This window comes from Piliocolobus tephrosceles, chromosome 2 (assembly GCF_002776525.5).
Source record: "Piliocolobus tephrosceles isolate RC106 chromosome 2, ASM277652v3, whole genome shotgun sequence".
Classification (NCBI taxonomy): Eukaryota; Metazoa; Chordata; class Mammalia; order Primates; family Cercopithecidae; genus Piliocolobus; species Piliocolobus tephrosceles.
This window is the reverse complement of record NC_045435.1, coordinates 152,259,139-152,278,056: the sequence shown is the minus strand read 5'-3', so window position 1 is coordinate 152,278,056 and position 18,918 is coordinate 152,259,139. Positions and strand designations below refer to the sequence as shown.

At 42.7% G+C, this 18,918-nt stretch overlaps 1 protein-coding gene across 6 annotated transcripts in view; it reads left to right on the top strand.

The window, feature by feature from the left end:
* Positions 1-18,918, top strand: part of BTD (biotinidase) — a 102,358-nt gene that overhangs the window by 13,541 nt on the left and 69,899 nt on the right. For 4 of the 6 annotated variants that reach the window (XM_031935267.1, XM_023207376.2, XM_023207377.2 and 1 more), the window contains exon 2: positions 14,787-15,051. In XM_031935267.1, the coding sequence (XP_031791127.1) occupies positions 14,803-15,051 (249 nt within the window). In that variant the 5' untranslated portion in view covers positions 14,787-14,802. Of the gene's footprint in view, positions 1-8,969; positions 9,022-11,950; positions 12,211-14,786; positions 15,052-18,918 lie in introns of those variants that run through there. The other 2 variants (XM_023207379.1, XM_023207378.1) reach the window with 2 other exon arrangements.

The following is an 18,918-nucleotide window of genomic DNA, read 5'->3' as shown; positions in this document are numbered from 1 at the left end:
TTCTCTCATCTTGACCTCCAAAGTGTTGGGATTACAGGCATGAGCCTTTGCACACAGCCTGTATTTTCCCCTTCTGAAATTCCAATTAGAAGTATCATGGAACATTGTGAATATCTTCCATGTCTCATCTTCTTTTTTTCCCTTTTGTCATCTCTGTGGTACATTATAAACAAATTTTTTAACAATTCTAACTCCCATGCCACAAAATCTCTCCATTTGGTTTTATTTGACAATATCTTTTTTTTTTTTGACACAGTCTCTATTACCCAGGCTAGAGTATAGCGGTGCGATCTCAGCTCACTGCCACCTCTGCCTCTGAGCTCAAGCAATCGCCCTACCTTAGCCTCCCAAGTAGCTGGGACTTTTTGCCATGTTGCCCATGCTGGCCTCCAACTCCTGGGCTCAAGTGATCCTCCTATCTTGGCCTTCCAAAGTGCTGGGATTATAGGCGTGAGCTACCACTCCCAGCCAACAATATCTTATTTTATTTTATTTTTTTACCAGTTTTAGAGTCCTAAATGGGTACTTCTTTAATCATCTTCAGTGTACTTATTTGACAATTTGCACTAGTAATCCTTCCAGCTGAAGTTGTTGGGGGCCTGATTTTGCTTTATTCTTTAACTTTCTTGCATGATATTTGCTTCCTTGTGTATTTTGTAATTTTGAATTGTGAGCTCTTGTTTACCTTGTTCTTCAACCCAGGACACTCAATCTTCAAGAAGAGATTATCTGCATAGGCTTTTCCAGGCATCTTAGGACTGTTAACATCTCAAAATCACTTTGTGCTCATTTCTTGGCATAGAGTTACCTGCGTCATGTACGTTGTGAGTTTTTGAATCATGAACCCACATAAGGAAAACCTTTGATGATGTTGGTTATGACTTTCAAGGAGTACTTTTTTTCCCCTGCTCACAGCCCAAGATGAGATATACAAGTTTCCGTATCAGATAGTTACTTTGGCAGGCAGGCAGGCAGGCAGATATTTGTTTGTTTTTGTCCATCCTTTCAATAAAGGAATCATTCCTTAAGGTTTCTAGCTGTGTGCACAGATCTCACTCCAATCTCCACATGTTGTCTTTCTGTCCTTCATGGTCATTAAAATCTAAACCCCTTGGGTATCAAGATTGGGACATGTTCCAGTACCACTTCACCACTCCAGTTTTCAGTTACTTGTTTTTAGTTTTTATTTTTAAAATGCTTTTTTTAAAGAGGAGTTTTAGGCTCACAGTAAAATTGAGCAGAAAGTTTACATATACTCCCTGTCCCAATACATGCATAGCCTTCCCTATTATCAATATCCCAGACTAGAATGGTGTGTTTGTTATAATCAGTGAACCTGCATTGACACATTGTTATAACGTTAAGTCCATAGTTTACATTAGGATTCACTTATTTCTCCCTTAACCCTTGGCAACCACTGATCATTTTACTATCTCTGCAATTTTGCTTTTTCCACCACTGGAAATATTACATATTGGAATCATACAGTATGTAGCCTTTTCAGATTGGTTTCTTTCCTTTAGTAATGTACATCTAAGGTTCCTCGGTATCTTTTCATGGCTTGATAGTTCATTTCTTTTTAGCACTGAATAATATTCCATTGTCTGGATGTACCACACTTTATAAATCCATTCACCTACTGAAGAATATCTTGATTGTTTCCAAGTTTTGGTAACTATGAAAAAAACTGCTGTAAACACTCCTGTGCAGTTTTTTGTGGAGACATAAGTTTTCTACTCCTTTGGGTAAATACAAAGAATACGATTGCTGAATCATATGATAAGAGTATGTTTCATTTTGTAAGAAAATGCTAAGCTGCCTCCTAAAGTGGCTGTATCATTTTGTGTTCCCGTCAGCGATGAACCAGACTTCCTGTTGCTCTACATTCTCAACAGCATTTAGTCTTTTTAAAAATTGTTTTGGGCCAGGAGCAGTGGCTCACACCTGTAATCCCAGCAATTTTGGGAGGCCAAGGCGGACGGATCACCTGAGGTCAGGAGTTCGAGACAGGTCTGACCAACATAGAGAAACCCCGTCTCTACTAAAAATACGAAAATTAGCTGGGTGTGGTGGCAGGTGCCTGTAATCCCAGCTACTCGGGAGGCTGAGGCAGGAGAATCGCTTGAACCCGGGAGGCGGAGGTTGCAGTGAGCCGAGATCGCAGCATTGTACTCCAGCCTGAGGGACAAGAGCGAGACTTCATCTCAAAAAAAAAAAAAATTGTTTTGTTTTTTCCTTCTACCAAACTAAGCATTTAGTCTTGTCAGTGTTTTGGATTTTGGCTATTCTAATAGGTGCATAGTGGTATCTGATTTTTTAAATTTGCAATTCCCTAAGGACATATGATGCTGAGCATCTTTTCATAAGTTTATTGCCATTTGTATATCTTCCTTGGTGAGATGTCTGTACAGATCTTTTGCCTATTTTATTTAATTAATTAATTAATTTTTTTTTTTTTTTTGAGTCCAACTCTGTCACCCAGGCTGGAGTGCAGTGGTGCAATCTCGGCTCACTGCAACCTCTGCCTCCTGGGTTCAAGTGATTCTCCTGTCTCAGCCTCCCGAGTAGGTGGGACTACAGGCACGAGCCACCACACCCAGCTCATGTTTTGTATTTTTAGTAGAGACGAGGTTTCACCATGTTGGCCAGGATGGTTTTGACCTCTTGATGGTTTCGACCTCTTGACCTCGTGGTCCACCTGCCTTGGTCTCCCAAAGTGCTAGGATTACAGGCGTGAACCGCCACGCTCGGCCTTTTGCCTATTTTATAATCAAGTTGTTTACTTTCTTATTGTTGAGTTTGAAGAGTTCTTTGATATTTTGGATAACATTCCTTTAACTGATAAATCTTTTGCAAATATTTTCTCTCAGTCTGTAGCTTATCTTCTTCTTTTCTTGATAGTTTCATTGGCAGAGCGAAAGTTTTACATTTAGTGAAGTCCAGTGTATCAATTCTTTCTGTTTTGCCCAATGCAAGGTCATCTAGATATTCTCCCATGTTATCTTCTAAGAGTTTTATAGTTTTGTACTTTACATTTAGATCTATGATGTGTTTGAGTTACTTCTTGTAAAGGGTATAAGATTTTTATCTAGATTTATTTTTTACGTGTGGGTGTCCGTTTGTTCCAGCACCATTTGTTGAAAAGACTGTCTTTGCTCCATCACATTGCCTTTGCTCCTTTGTCAGAGATGAGTTAACTACAGCCTGGTGTGCAGTGGTGCACACTTGTAGTCCCAGCTGCTCAGTACAGTTCCATAGTTTTCTTTAGGAGGCTGAGGTGGAAGAATTGCTCCAGCCTAGGAATGTGAGTCCAGCCTAGGCAACATAGCGAGACCTCATCTGTAAAATAAATAAATAAATACATACATAAATACACACATAAATAAATAAGGCCAGTTGACTGTATTTATGTGGGTCTATTTCTGGATTCTCTATTCTGTTCCATCTATTTGTCTGTTCTTTGGCCAATAGGTAAACTATCATATTGTCTGGATTACTACAGTTTTATAATGTCTTGAAGTTGGTAGTGTGTGTTCTGACTTCATTCTTCTTCGATATTGTGTTGGCCATTCTTGGTCTTTTTACCTCGCCATATGCAATTTATTTTTATGTACTTCTTTAGAGACAGGTCTTGCTCTGTCACCCAAGCTGGAATGCAGTGGCGTGATCATAGCTCACTATAACCTTGAACTCCTGGGATCAAGTGATCCTCCCACTTCCGTCTGCTGAGTAGCCAGGACTGTAGGTACACACTGCCTTGCGCAGATAACTTAATTTTTTTTTCAGTCTCTCTGTTTTGCCCACGCTGGTGGTCTCAAATTCCTGGCCTCACATGATCCTCGTGCCTTGCCTCTTAAAGTGCTGAGCTTACAGGCATAAGCCACTGCTCCATATACAGTTTAGAATCAGTTTGTTGATACCTACAAAATAACTTGTTGGGATTTCAGTTGAAATTGTGTTGAATCTATAGATCAAGTTGTTGGCAAGAACTGACATCTTGACAATATTGAGTCTCTGCATTTATTTAGTGCTGCTTTGATTTCTTTCAACAGAGTTTTGTAGTTTTTTTCACGCAGGCCTTACACATTTTTAAAAGATTTATACCTAAATATTTCATATGTAGGGTACAAATATAAATAATATTATCATTTTATTTTATTTATTTACTTGTGAGATGGAGTCTCGCTCTGTCGCCCAGGCTGGAGTGCAGTGGCATGATCTCGGCTCACTGCAAGCTCCACCTTCCGGGTTCACGCCATTCTCCTGCCTCAGCCCTCCTGAGTAGCTGGGACTACAGATATCCACCACCACACCTGGTTAATGTTTTGTATTTTTCATAGAGATGGGATTTCACCGTGTAAGCCAGGATAGTCTTGATCTCCTGACCTTGTGATCCACCTGCCTCAGCCTCCCAAAGTGCTGGGATTACAGCCGTGAGCTACTGCACCCAGCCAATAGTATTATGTTTTAAATTTAAAAGTCCACTGTTCTTCACTGATATATGAGAAATAAATTGATGTTTGCATATGAACCTTGTATCCTACAACAATGGTATAATAACTTATTAGTTACAGAGATTTTTTATTAATTCATTCCAATTTTCTACATCAGTGAAAATTTCATCTGTGAACAAAGGCAGTTTTATTTCTTCTTGCCCAGTCTGCATCTTTTCTTCGCTTTTTGCATTAGCTAGGACTTATGGTACGATGTTGAAAAGCAGTGGTGAGAGGGGGCATCATTACCTTGTTCCTGATGTTAGTATAAAGGCTCTAGTTTCTTACCACTAACTATGATGTTAGCTGTAGGTGTTTTTTTTAAATCAAGTTGAGGAAGTTCCCCTCTATTTGTAGTTTACTGAGAGTTATTATCATTCCAAATGGGTGTTGTATTTTGTCAAATACATCTATTTGACACCTATTTTTTTGCGTCTATTGATATGATCATGTGATTTTTCTTTTCTTTTTTTGAGACAGGGTCTCACTCTGTCGCACCAGCTGGAGTGCAGTGGTGTGAACACAGCTCACTGCATCCTCCACCTCCTGAGCCATGTGATCTTTCTTATTTGGCCTGTTAATGTGATAGATTACATAAATTGATTTTCAAACATTGAACCAACCTTTCATACCTGAGATAAATTTCATTTAGTCATGGTGTGTAATTTCTTCTATAGATTATTAGATTCAAATTGCTAATATTTGTTGGTGCAAAAGTCATTGTGGTTTTTGCCATTGAAAGTAATGGCAAATGACTTTTGCACCAACCCAAGGATTTTGCTAAGGATTATTGCATCTGTATTCATGAGAGATACTGCTCTGTAATTATATTAGTCAGAATTCTCTAGGGAAATATTGGGAGAACCCACCCCCAATATTTCAACATAGGTTCTATTTTCCATAAGTGTTGGCCATCTGAGAAATAAAGAGAGACAGTACAAAGAGAGGAATTTTACAGCTGGGCCGCCAGGGGTGACATCACATATTGGTAGGACTGTGATGCCTGCCTGAGTTTCAGACCAGCAAGTTTTTATTAAGGGTTTCAAAAGGGTGGGGGAGGTGTAAGAACAGAGAGTAGATACAAAGATCACATGCTTCAAAGGGCAAAAAGCAGAACCACTGATAAGGGTCTAACAAAGATCACATGCTTCTGTGGGAACAGGGCAAAGGGCAAAAGCCAGAACCACTGATAAGGGTCCAACAAAGATCACAGGGCAAAGGGCAAAAGCAGAACCACTGATAAGGGTCTATGTTCAGCGGTGCACATATTGTCTTGATAAACATCTTAAACAACAGAAAACAGTGTTCGAGAGCAGAAAACCTGCCTGACCACAAATTTACTAGGGCTGAATTTTCCCAACCCTAGTAAGCCTGAGGGTTCTGCAGGGTCCATAAAAATCGCTATTATTCTGTTCTTTTTCAAGGTGCACTAATTGCATATTGTTCAAACACACATGTTTTACAATCAATTTGTACAGTTAACACAATTATCACAGTGGTCCTGAGGTGACGTATATCCTCAGCTTATGAAGATAACAGGATTAAGAGATTAAAGACAGGCATAAGAAATTATGAAAGTATTATTTGAGAACTGATAAATGTCCATATAAAGATGAAATCTTCACAATTTATGTTCCTCTGCCATGGCTCCAGCCGGTCCCTATATTCGGGGTCCCTGACTTCCCGTAATAGGGAGACAGTGCCAAAGGGAGATATAGAGAGAGATATACGAAAGAGATTTATTAGAGGAATTGGCTCACACAATTATGGAGGCTGAAAAGTCCAATGACAGGCCATCTGCAAGCTGGAGACCCTGGAATGTTAATGGCATAACTAAATCCAAGGCTGAAGGCCTGAGAACCCAGGGGGCTGCTGGTGCAAGTCCTGGAGTCCACAGGCCAGGGCAGGAGAGGATGGGTATATCCCAGCTCCTGCAGATAAATCAACACACTTGCTTTTTCTGTTTTTTTTCCCTCTCTCAGCTCTTGGCTTATTAGATGGTGCCCGCCCACATTGCGGGTGGCTTATCTTTACCTAATCCACTTAGACTCACACACTCACCTTCTCCTGCTGATCACAAGCACATCCAAAAGTAATGCTTTACCAGGTTTCTACAGTGTTCCTTAATCCATTCAAGTTAACACCTAAAATCAACCCTCACAGTAGTTTTCTTTTGTTGTAATGTCTTTGTCTGTTTCAGTATTGGGGTAATGCTGCCCTCATGGAATGAGTTAAAAAGTATTGCCTCTGATTCTGTCTTCTGGAAGAGATAGTAGAGAATTGGTATAGTTTATTTCTGAATGTTTGGTAGAATTCACCAGTGAACCCACCTGCACTTGGTGATCTCTGTTTTAAAAGATTATGAATTATTGGTTTAATTTCTCTAATACATATAGGCCTCTTCGGATTGTCTGTTTTTCTTGTGTGAGTTTTAGCAAATTCTGTCTTTTAAGGAATTTGTTATCATTTTCCTTTTTTTTCTTTACTTTGAGATGGAGTTTCGCTCTTGTCGCCCAGGCTGGAGTGCAGTGGTGCGATCTTGGCTCACTGAAACCTCTGCCTCCCTGGTTCAAGCAATTTTCCTGCCTCAGCCTCCTGAATAACGGGGATTACAGGTGCCCACCACCACACCCAGCTAATTTTTGTATGTTTAGTAGAGATGAGATTTCACCATGTTGGCCAGGCTGGTCTCCAACTCCTAACCTCAGGTAATCCACCTGCCTCAGCCTCCCAAAGTGCTGGGATTACAGGCGTGAGTCACCATGCCTGGACATCAATGTCTTAAATTGACATCTAGGTTATCAAATTTTGGGTTATCAAATTTGGTGATCCACCCACCTTGGCCTCCCAAAGTGCTGGGATTACAGGTGTGAGTCACCATGCCTGGCCCCAAGGATTATTCTTTTGATTTGAGGGAACAGGGTTCCTTGGCCCTATTACCCACCGCATTGTTCTCCACTCTCTGCATCCTGAGCATCTTCATCTGCATTTTTCACTCCTGAGTACTGGCAGAGATGAGCACAAGGGTAATGGGACTTGATGTAGTGACACTGTATCCACCACAGGCTTAGAGAGGTTACATCCACCACAGGCTTAGAGATTCTGAATCCATCACAGGCTTAGCGAGGTTGCATCCATCTCATGCATCTAGAGATGTTGTGTATACTATACAATCAGCAATATTGTGTCCATCATACGTTTAATAATCACAAAAAGCCATTACATTGCCTACATTTCTGAGCACATCTTCCCTGAAAATTTTGACACGTGGTTCTAGGACATCACATTTTCCACGCACTGGTTCTTTTTCTTCTGGATATCAAGCCCTCAGGTCCACATTATCTAGAAGGTGGTTCTTTAAGGTAGTCCAAGAAGGAAATGGGGGAGAAATTTCCCAAAGGCTTTTAAAAGCAATACCTTGCTGACACTCATTGAAACTCATTTCAGAGAATTTGATGGTGGTTTTTGGACACCATAAGCATTCCAGAAGAACAGAGTAGCTAGAAGTGCCCCCACCATTCATGTGTCCCAGGACTGACTGACAGTGGAAAAGCTTTGTATGTGTGTATTTTCCTTGCTGCCTGGTCAAGGTCTCCAATCAATAGTTTAAAACTTTTTCACAGTTCATTTTCGACCACTCAGAATTTCCTTTAACTTTCCTGCAAACTCAAATATGCATTTAAAAATAATCTGTTCCATTTTTGCAGGATATGGTTGAAAGATATTTCAGATTATCTAGTCTACCATATTGCCCCCCACCTTTTTTTAAATCAGGAACTTTTAAGCAAAAACCAGTAACAACCAGGTTCTTCAATGGTATTCCTGCCATGGCTAAGACAAGCACCGAGTCCTTTAACTGACCTGCATCAAGTTGCTTAGGGAGATTTTTCCCTCTAGTTTGAGTGTTTAATGCTTTCTTTGCTGCTTATTTTCACTCAATATGGTAGAAACACTTTGAAATCTGCCCAAATTCCATCAGCCCTATTGGAGAGGCACCCGAGAAATGAAGATGATGTTTCTGACTCATAACTTTCTTTGACATAAGGGAAAGATAGGAGTCAGAATAGAGGATATACATTCCTTTATCTTCTCCTCAAGTGCTTCTCCAAGTGTGACTCAGACCAGGAGCATCAGCATCACCTGGGAATGTGCCATAAAATGCAGATGCTCAGACCCTATTCCATACCTACTCAATCAAAACTTTCAGGCCTGGGCTCCAGAGATCTGTGTGTTCAAGTCCTCAGGTGACTCTGATGGCATGCTTACATTTGAGACCCTCTGCTCTGGTCTGATCACCCAGAATCTCCCTTGGGAGAGCTACCTTGAAATTTCTGCTTACTTCCCCTGCAGCGTATTGAAGACTCTGCAGTGGTTGTTTGTTTTGTTTCGTTTTGTCTTGTTTTGAGACAGAGTCTCACTCTGTCGCCCAGGCTGGAGTGCAATGGTGCGATCTAGGCTCACTGCAACTTCCACCGCCGGGATTCAAGTGATTCTCCTGCCTCAGCCTCCTGAGTAGCTGGGATTACAGGTACGTGCCACCACGCCCGGCTAACTTTTTGTATTTTTAGTACAGACAGGGTTTCACCTCCGCAGTGGTCGTTAAAGCTTGACCACTAAATTGCCCTGGTTCTTCAGCATGCACTAGGCAGGCTGGACCAGAAGCCGGGAGACCTGGCTCCCAGTCTCATTCTCATTACTAACCAGTCCTGGAGTTTTCCCGCACCATGAAAATGGGATTTTTACCATCTGCTTTCTCTGCTTTGTGTTGCAGGAAGATAAAAAAATAATAATAATGGATATTCAAATGGCTTATGTTGCATGTAAAATGCAATGTGGCATTGATTGTAGATCCCTTAATTCAGACAGATTTCCCCACGCAGACGCTGTGTGTCACAGGGGAATGGGCAGCATCACTTTTTACATCCAGTCATATTCTATGAAATTGCAACAAATTCGAACTTGTGAATATAAAAGATGCCATTGTGGGAGTGTGGTGAATAAAAAACAGCTTTCATGAAGCTCAAATCTTGAAAATCAGATGCTTTCTGGGTCTTCTTTAACTATAAAAGAGATAGATTAAGTATTAGAAATGGAGAAGGAAAGGAGGGAAAAAGCCATCCATTTACTGCTTAAGAATGTCTCTGCTATCGCGATACCCAAGGTCACATGCGTAGCCACTTGGGTTAATGATACTCAGTTTGTCCACAGAGTGGCAGTAGCAACTGTCTGAGAATCAGTCTCAGCTGGGGTTCCTTCTGTCTACAGAAAGCGAAAGACAGACTGTTACTCAAATTCCACATGCAAAAAAAGCCTTCTTACATTAAATACCTGGGCATTTCAGGAAGAAGTTTTATTTGACTTAAATTGTGAAGGCAATTTCTCATTTGACGAAAAGAAAGATATAACATGTTTCGGTTGAAATGTCAAGATCCTTTGATTGCACATTTAGTTTCCTAGGATAAATTATTCTAGCCAATGGAGCAGAAACTGGCTAATCAAAGGAACAGTGCACAGTTACACTTCTGTATATTATTCTCTTTTTTGAAAATAATAGCTGGAATTTTTTTTTAAGTGAAATTACAATTTACCACCTCAACTCAGAGGACGTATTAGCTTGATAACTTATTCACGGTTGCTGGTGAGTTCAGGCTTAAATATCAGCTGCCACTCACAAGTGTTTACACTTGACCTTTCCGAATGAGACATCAGACGTCTTGGTAGTGGGTGGGTTTAAACAGAGCTGCCCACGCGAGAACCACCGTGGAGTTTCTTGTTCTGGGGCCAGTCACGGACAAGCTCATGACCAGCACGCTCAGATGCGACAATCAAATAACAAGAGGCAAGAGAAGACTTTCTGGGAAATAAAAGATCATTTTTGTGATTTCTTTAAATTCAGATCATATTAATTAGGTGGAGATAGACATTATTTCTCCTGTTTATGTAAAATAATTTAGACAATGAAGTCACGTAATTCATGAGAATAATTTAAAAACTGTTGGAACTTCCCAATGTTTTTCTTGGCATTCAGTCATTACACATAGAAATGTATACTATGCCGACTCCTAATGACTTAACAGGTCCCTCAGGCTTTGTTCCACCGGATGTGACATTTCCTCTGCCAAATTTTCCTGCCTCCTTTCCCAATCATAGGACTGCTATTCTCCCTGACAAGTAAAGAATGGCAAGATATTTTATTAAAAAAGATGTTTTATGTATCTTTTAAATATTTTTAATGTATATATCTGCCCCTGAAATTATTAAGAATGGCTTAATAATAATCCCTTTCATCTTATTGCAGAAGACACTATTGTAATAGCATGACTAGGAAGGAAACATAGCTAATTATTAAGATGAATCATTTAGCAAGGTGGGGAAAAATCCCTTGTGTGTAAAAATATCTAGTGATTGACATGTTACCAAATTTATACAAAATAAATTTCCATGTAATTGAGACTGATTTTTCCTCTTAGATGGAAAGAACCATCCTGATCAGGACTGGTGTTGGGGGAACGTTTTCCTTATGAAATGAGAAACAGAGCTTCTGTAGGGCCATCCGAGATCAGGATGCTTGCTTCAAGATGCCACTCTGCCTCTCTCCCCACCTGCCAAGTGTTTCCTGTCTCCTGGCTGCTTCCTATTGGCTTATTGTAAGGATTTTGACTTCTGCGCTGCATGAACCGGGGAGTCACTGGAAGAGTTTCAGAGGTGCACCTTGGTAGACTCAGGCTTTCTCTGGATCTCATTGGCTGCTCTTACGAGTCCAGAATGGAAGAGGATGAGGACAAATGCAGGGGGATGTTAGGAGACCACTGGGCAGGTCCCTGTCATTTCTCTCTCTGTGATTCCTTTTGCTGCCACTTTCTCCTTGTCCCCTTGGCTCCAGCCCCCTGCCGTCCTTGCTGTTTCTTGCGCCTGTGAGGCATGCTCCTGCCTCAGGCTCTCTGCCTGCTGTGCTGTCACCCCGCAGACCCACGTGACTTCCTCCTGAACCCCCTTCAGGCCTCTGTTCAAACATCACCCTCTCATCGAGGCCTTCCTTGACCACACTGCTTAAAATTGTCCCCCTCGCTTCACCTTACCACCTTCACTGCCTCATTTCTCCTTTGCACTTACTCACCATCTGACATGGTTATCCAGAGCACGAGCCCCACGAGGAAGGGTCTGTCTTGTCCACTCTTGGACCCCTGACACCTACCCCTGGGGCTGGCCCACAGTTGGGAATTGCATGGCTGTCTGAAGCCAGCACCCTCCTGGTTCTGTTGTTCCCTGGAAGTGGGGTTCAGTGTACCCCACGAACCAAGGCCCTCGTCTCAGAGGGCATGCACATGGTCGCCTCAACTGTGCACTCACACTGGGCCCTTCCTGCAGTTTACTCTCCTATGTCAGATGCCCTTCAGTGAAAGCAAGTACATTGCCACCGTGTCACACCTCTAGTTACCATTTTCTTTATGGTCCAGATCCTGACCAGCTCTAAAGATGGGCCAGCTGCTGTATTTCCAAGAACCCATGACTTCCAGGGCCCCTTGTTCCCAGGGAAGCCCCACACCCCAGTCGTCCTGTGCATAACCTCATGGGCCAGCACTGGTAGCTGCTGGAAGGCTGTGCCCCTCCAGTCCTACCTCTAGTCCTGCCACTTTACAACTGAGCACCTCCTGCTGCAGCCTGCTGAGCCCTTCAGAGTCCTTGCCGCAGGCCCTGTTTACTTTTTCCTGAGAAGGTATCTGTGATGCCAAAGAGAGAAAAGCAGCATTTGCTAATTTGGATAAAATGTTTCTTTTGGAAGGGCAAATTGATGTACAGTTGTCCCTCAGTATCTGTTGGGACTGGTTCCAGGACCCCTGTGGATACCAAAACCCTCAGATGCTCAAGTCCCTTATATCAAATAGTGTAGAATTTACATATAACCTAAACACTTCCTCCTGTACACTTCAAATCATCTCTAGATCCCTTACACTACCTAATACAATCTAAATGCTATATAAATAATTGTTATACTGTATTTTTTAAATTGCTTTTTTTTTATTGTTGTGCTATTATTTTATTGGGCTCCCCTCTCCCCCTCCTGCCCCAGTAATTTCAATCCAAGGTTGGTGGAATCCATGGATGCAGAAACAATGGATACTGAGGGCCGGCTGACTAGACCTATTTTTGTTGTAATTACTCATTCTCTTCTACCTCATTAAGCTTGGTTCTTTCAAGCATGAATACCTGGTTGAATCTGCATAACCTCTTATTATCGACCTACCTTTGTTCACACACAAATGATTGCTGCTTAGAGCTCTCCTGCTAGGCTCCTTTGGTAAAATAAATTTTATTTTCTCAAGATAGAAAGAAATGTGATACCTTGCAGGTTCTGTGGTTTCCTTGTTTTGCTGGATTGCAAGTCCTTCAGGCTTAAACAAATATTCTATACCCCAGCATCGGTGGTACCCAGCTCTCAGTTGAGAAAGAGATGTAATTAATGTGAATGCCACTCTTGGCCCCAGGCACTCCTGACTTGCCTCCACTGGGGACTGGTTCATACCCTCCTCTCCTGGCCTCAGTTTCCACACCTCTTAGTGAGGCCTTTGCCTTATACTTCAGAAATATTGTCAGTATGACTTTGAAGATGAAAGTTCGTCCCCAAAACCACTCTCTGTTATCACTGTGAAACCAGAGATGGAATGGAAAAATGGATTTCTGAGACACTTTAAATTATTCCTTGCTTGTCTTTAGAGGCAAAATTCAGATAAGAAAGCTTATCAATTATACTTTTGTTTCTACTCAAAAACTCATGACTACTCACTCAAAAGCTCCTTTTCTTATCTTAAAACATTGTTTACAGTGTCCCAGATGAATGGCAACAAATCCTGGGCTTTGGTGTTTGGATGGTACATTTATTCCCGGGGGAAAGAAGTAACAGTTTGAGATGGAGCAGGGTTGGGGTGGGAAAATACTTCTCATTCTGAGGAATATTTAATTTTGCCAAGATGAGCATTCCTAGTTCTTAGTCTATTGATGAAAATAACTATGGTTTGTTTCTGGAACTTTTGACAAAAAAAAAAAAAATAGATTTGTAGCCGAGGGAGTTTGGTTTTAAAATGCAAACACAGGAGTTATGTGTTGAGACTTGGACAGGGTGTCATTTTCTTTTTAAAGGGCAGCAGTATGATTCTTTGATTTGTCTTTGTTATCTTGACTTTTAATCCAGATTCCTGGGCAGTTGGTCAGCCCCAGGACATCTCCAGGGGCAGGTGGCCTGGCCTTGGCACACTACCCAGTAAATCTCTGCCTGAGAGGATGCTAGCTGGGAGGCCAGCCTGATTTTTAAAGGCAGAATTGGACTATTTACTCTAAAACACTCAGTAACACACACTGTTTAGAAAGAAACATTCCTATTCTGGGAGGTAGGAGGAGACACACAGAAGTGTCATTTACTTCTAGTCTTTTCTGGTAGAAGCTATGAAACTGAGTTTACTCTCTGGAAATTTGTAGTTTATTTTCTAGAAAATTGCATTTTATCACTGCAAAAAGGATTTTATTTCCAAATGAGTAGGCTTTTGAGCAAGAGTTTTGGAGTCACAGAGACGGAGTTAAGAAAGTGATAAGGTGCAGTGGCGATTCTCAAGTTCAAGGAGGAAAAATAACATGTTTTTATTGGGAGACTTTGCTTGTCTATAAAAGAAAGTAGCTATTGGCATTTATGTAGAAGTCAGCAGTTTCTTGGCACCAAATAAATAATTTTGTTGTGAATCAAGGGAGAATTATCCGTAGTATTTTTTACTAACCAAAGAAATGCAAGGAGAATTGTAATTCATCAAGTTTTGATGGTCAGGAAAGCCAAGCTGTGTTGTTAGGGTCACGACAATCACAGACATTACGGATGGCTGACCTGTCGTGTGTTTGTGTGGATAGAGGGCAGACGGTAGAGTGTGAAATATATCACAGAATTATGTCAAATAATCTGGATAATTACTATTGCTTAAAATTTAAGTGCACAGCTAGAAAAGTGGGTAGTGATGCACTACGGTCTTGCTGAACCACTGGGTAAGAAAATCATGGCAAACGTTGAGTCTGTTTTGGAAATGTTCTAAACCCAGACTATTAACACAGTGAGCCATTTTAAATGTGGCTTGCTACGTGTTTGGAGAGAAACACATACTCTTTTATTAGGAACATGAAACAAACTCTTTGAGCCACAGTATCACTGCGAGTGAGTTTAATTGCTGGGATTAATAAATCACAGCTGCGAACGTTAAATTCTTGGCAGGATTCTTTATTCAGCTGTTTTCCCCTTGCCCCATTACATTCCAGATTTACGGTCTGCATTATGTCTGGAGTCAGAAGTAAGCTTGCTCTTTTCCTCTGCGGCTGTTACGTGGTTGCCCTGGGAGCCCACACCGGGAAGGAGAGCATGGCTGAACATCACGAGGCTGAATATTACGTGGCTGCCGTGTACGAGCATCCATCCATCTTGAGTCCGAACCCTCTGGCTCTCATCAGCCGCCAGGAGGCCTTGGAGCTCATGAACCAGAACCTTGACATCTATGAACAGCAAGTGATGACTGCAGCCCAAAAGGCAAGAATGCTTTTCAGAACCTGAGTTTCTCTCGTAGAACACAACAAATTGCTCTTTACCCCTTGATCAGTGGTTGGGTAATCCCAGGCTTCCTACCACCCTCTGAAAAATCATCCAACGAGCGGGCGCGGTGGCTCACACCTGTAATCTCAGCACTTTGGGAGGCGGAGGCGGGCAGATCACGAGGTCAGGAGATCGAGACCATCCTGGCTAACACGGTGAAACCCCGTCTCTACTAAAAATACAAAACATTAGCCCAGCGTGGTGGCGGGCGCCTGTAGTCACAGCTACACGGGAGACTGAGGCAGGAGAATGGCGTGAACCCGGGAGGCGGAGCTTGCAGTGAGCTGAGATCGGGCCACTGCACTCCAGCCTGGGCGCCAGAGCGAGACTCCGTCTCAGAAAAAAATAATAATAATAATAATGCAGCTAGTTAACCTGAGTTGAATTGGTCAGTTGGATTAGGAGCCTTACCCCTCAGAGAGTGGTCCATGGACCGGCAGCATCAGCATCCCCTGGGAGCTTATTAGAAATGCAGGATCTTGGACCGCACCCCACACCTACCGAATCAGAATGTGCGTTTTAGCAGGATCCCCAGGCGATGCTTTCACACGGCAAGTGTGAGAAGTCCAGGACTAGATCTCCGCTTCTCAAGTGTGGTTGTACATAAGAATGACCCGGCAAGTGGTAAACAGTATGGCTGCCTGGGTCCCGGAGAGTCCGTTGTGATTGGTGTGGAAGGGGTGTGGACTGGGCATTGGGGTTGTTTCAAGGCTCCCCAGGGCAGTCTAACGTGCAGAAAAATTTGAAGATGACTGGGCGTGATGACCTCTCTGAGTCATCCAAAGCCTCACTGAAGTAGTAAACATCTGCAGGAATGCCTTTTGCTCCCTTCAGACTGTTTGGGGCTCGTTTCCGGTCTCTGTGTCAGACTGTGAACAGTCTGAGACCTTTGCCCAGACAGAACAGAGCCCAGACTGACAAAGGGAAGGTCAGTGCCAGCCTTTGTGAAGGCTTCCTGGTTGACCTGAATTTCTTGCTCCCTCCAGGAAGGGTGGGGACAAAGGAGAGGCCCCCTGGGGGCAAAGAGGGAAATGTGGTGCCAGAGGTTGCCTAAGAAAATGCCCTGCTGGAAAACACAAACCCAAAGGGAAGTTTGGGCTGTAACTGGTGCAGGGTGACCAAGTGCAGCTGCTTGAGGAAGCTCTGCTGTGCCTCAACAGGATGTAAACTCATTGTGAGCAACACTTTCCTGCTCTCTGGGAACGTAAAGGGCAGAACCAGCCCTGCCAGCAGATCCTGCCCCAAACAGCCCCTGCCTTAGAGCAGGGCGGTCAGGATGGCCTGGCCAGCCACAGCAATTAAAAAAGTGCTACGTTTTAAAAGTTTAGTCTATAATACATGTACAAAGGCTATGTGTACGGGGTGGGGGGTGATTTTGCGGGGGGGGGGGTGTGGGTATAACATGATGTTGAAAGGCAACTTGAAGACTTGGTCCAGCCTCTGATGGGTGACACTTCTTTTTTTTTCAACCAAGATCAACTTTTGCAAGGGTGATACTTTTCCTTAGTTCCAACCTCACATACGGTTTCTCCTTGAACACCTTCAGTGGCTCAGAACTCTCAGTCTCACAGGTTCATTTGTTCCATTGGTGGGAACTTCTGGACAGGTCTTCCTTTCAATGAGCAGCAGTCAGCCTCCCCGTAACTGCCACCACGATTCCGTCCTCAGAGCTAAAGGGAGCAGGCCGTGTCCCTTACCGCAGCATGCAATCTTCTCCACCTTTGAGGGCAGCTGTCATGACCCCCGACATCTGTCCCCCAGGCTGTATCCTCAGTCTCTTCCACAGTTCCTTAGGAGACTCAGTTTCCAAACCTTCTCCTAAAGACTTCCACGTGTTCTCTGTGCTCAGAACTGTATGTAGCTCTCCCAATTCTAACAAGGGCAGGATGGAGAATTCTCACCTGTCTCATTTTAGATGTTGTCCCCAGAAAACCACTGGCAGCCACACATCTCATTGTGAGCGTATAAGGCACTTACTGTCAACTAAAACACCTTTTCACACGAGCAGACACACATGCTGCCCTTGCCATCCTGTGCTTATAAAGGTGATTTAAGCTGAGGGCAAGACTTCACATTTATGCTGTTAAATTTCATCATTCCAGCCTGTTGGGCTATTTAGGGATCTTTACTGACATCCCAAGTATCAGTTACCTTTACGTCATTCACACATTTGATACACACCTGATTTATGTCTATGCTGAAGTCAGTGTAAAAAAAACCCAGGCTATGCCCTCAGACCTCCTGATGACACTGATCTCCTAGAGGGCAGGCATTCTCTTGATAGAGATGTTTGCCTGCATGGCACTGAGTCCAGCACCTGAAATGTCATCTGCCTCTTGCTTCCCTCCCCTGTCCACCGAACCATTCTGAGACATTTGGCAAATGACACACTGAAACCCAGACTGTGACTGTAGAATTCTCCTGCATTCACCTTTCCATAACCTGCCCCCAAAGGAAGCACTTAACACGGTTTTGTTGAATCCATGCCAGCTGCACAGCGTCACTCCGTCTCTATTTGTTTTCCAGGACCAGGATGAAGCTGTTGATGTGATCACTTTTAGAATTTACAGATATCTCAGTTCCCATACCTGGTTCTATGTTTTGTGTTGGTTTGTTTTCCAGCAGCACTTCTATTTATCCTTACACGATGATGTGTTGCTGGGGCCTAATGTTCTCACGTAACAGTAGAAAACCAGAATTTGTTGTCCTCTCTTTAAAGAATCGAGTATTGCATACAGAAAAACCTTACATAAATTAAAAAGGATGAATACATTTACAGGTGTAAATGCAAACGACTTTCAACTCAGACCAGTAACAGCCCATGGTGTTCTGGCAGAAAACATCAGCTAAGAAAGGAAGCTGGGTCCTAAGTCTTGGACTTTCCAACCCTTACAGACCAGCAGCACAGAAACTACTGGTTCAGGAGCCCTTGCCAGTCTCTAGAGAAATCCCAGAACACGCAACCCTGACACATGAATACCCTGCACAGATCAGAGACTGCTGGCCACGCAGACTCACCAAGCCACAGACTTGTCTTCCATAAGCACTTTCTTACCTTAGCCACAAAGTGACCAAGCCACATGTACTGAGGGTTGAAAATCAAAGATATGTACAGGGTATTAAGCAAATCTGGTTATATGTTTTAAAGCAACTTCTAAGACAAATCGATAGCAAGTTTGTGTGAAAGTTTTATATCAAAGTTGTTGTAAGAGGTTCCTGAGCAAACCAATTGAAATACAGTCATGCATTGCTTAATGACAGGGATATGTTCTGAAAGGATGCATCATTAGGCCATTGTGCATGCCTCATAGCATGTACTTACACAAACCTACATGGTAGGGCCTACTACGCTCTAGGCTATATGGTATGGCCCATTGTTCCTAGGTTATAAACCTTTACAGCATGTTACATTGAACACTGCAGACAGTTGTAGCAAATGGTAAGCATTTGTGTATGTAAACATAGAAAAGGTACAGTAAAAATTCGGTACTATAATCTTATGGGACCACCATCACATGTGTGTTCTGTCATTGACCAAAATGTCATTATGCAGCGCATGACTATATTTCTGTCTCAGTAGAGGCATTCATAGGGGAAAAGCAGAGTCCAGTTGCAAGATGATTAGGCTGGGCAGTCACTTGGGTTTGTAACCTTCATTCCTCAGAAGGAGGGGGTTCTTGATCTCATTGAGGTCTACCAGAAAGTTGCTGAAGCCATTTATCAGGAATGCAAATTGCTTCCTAGATATCCTCATCACATCAGACCCAAAGTTTTGCCCCAGCTCAGGTTTGGTTCCTTTCCTCA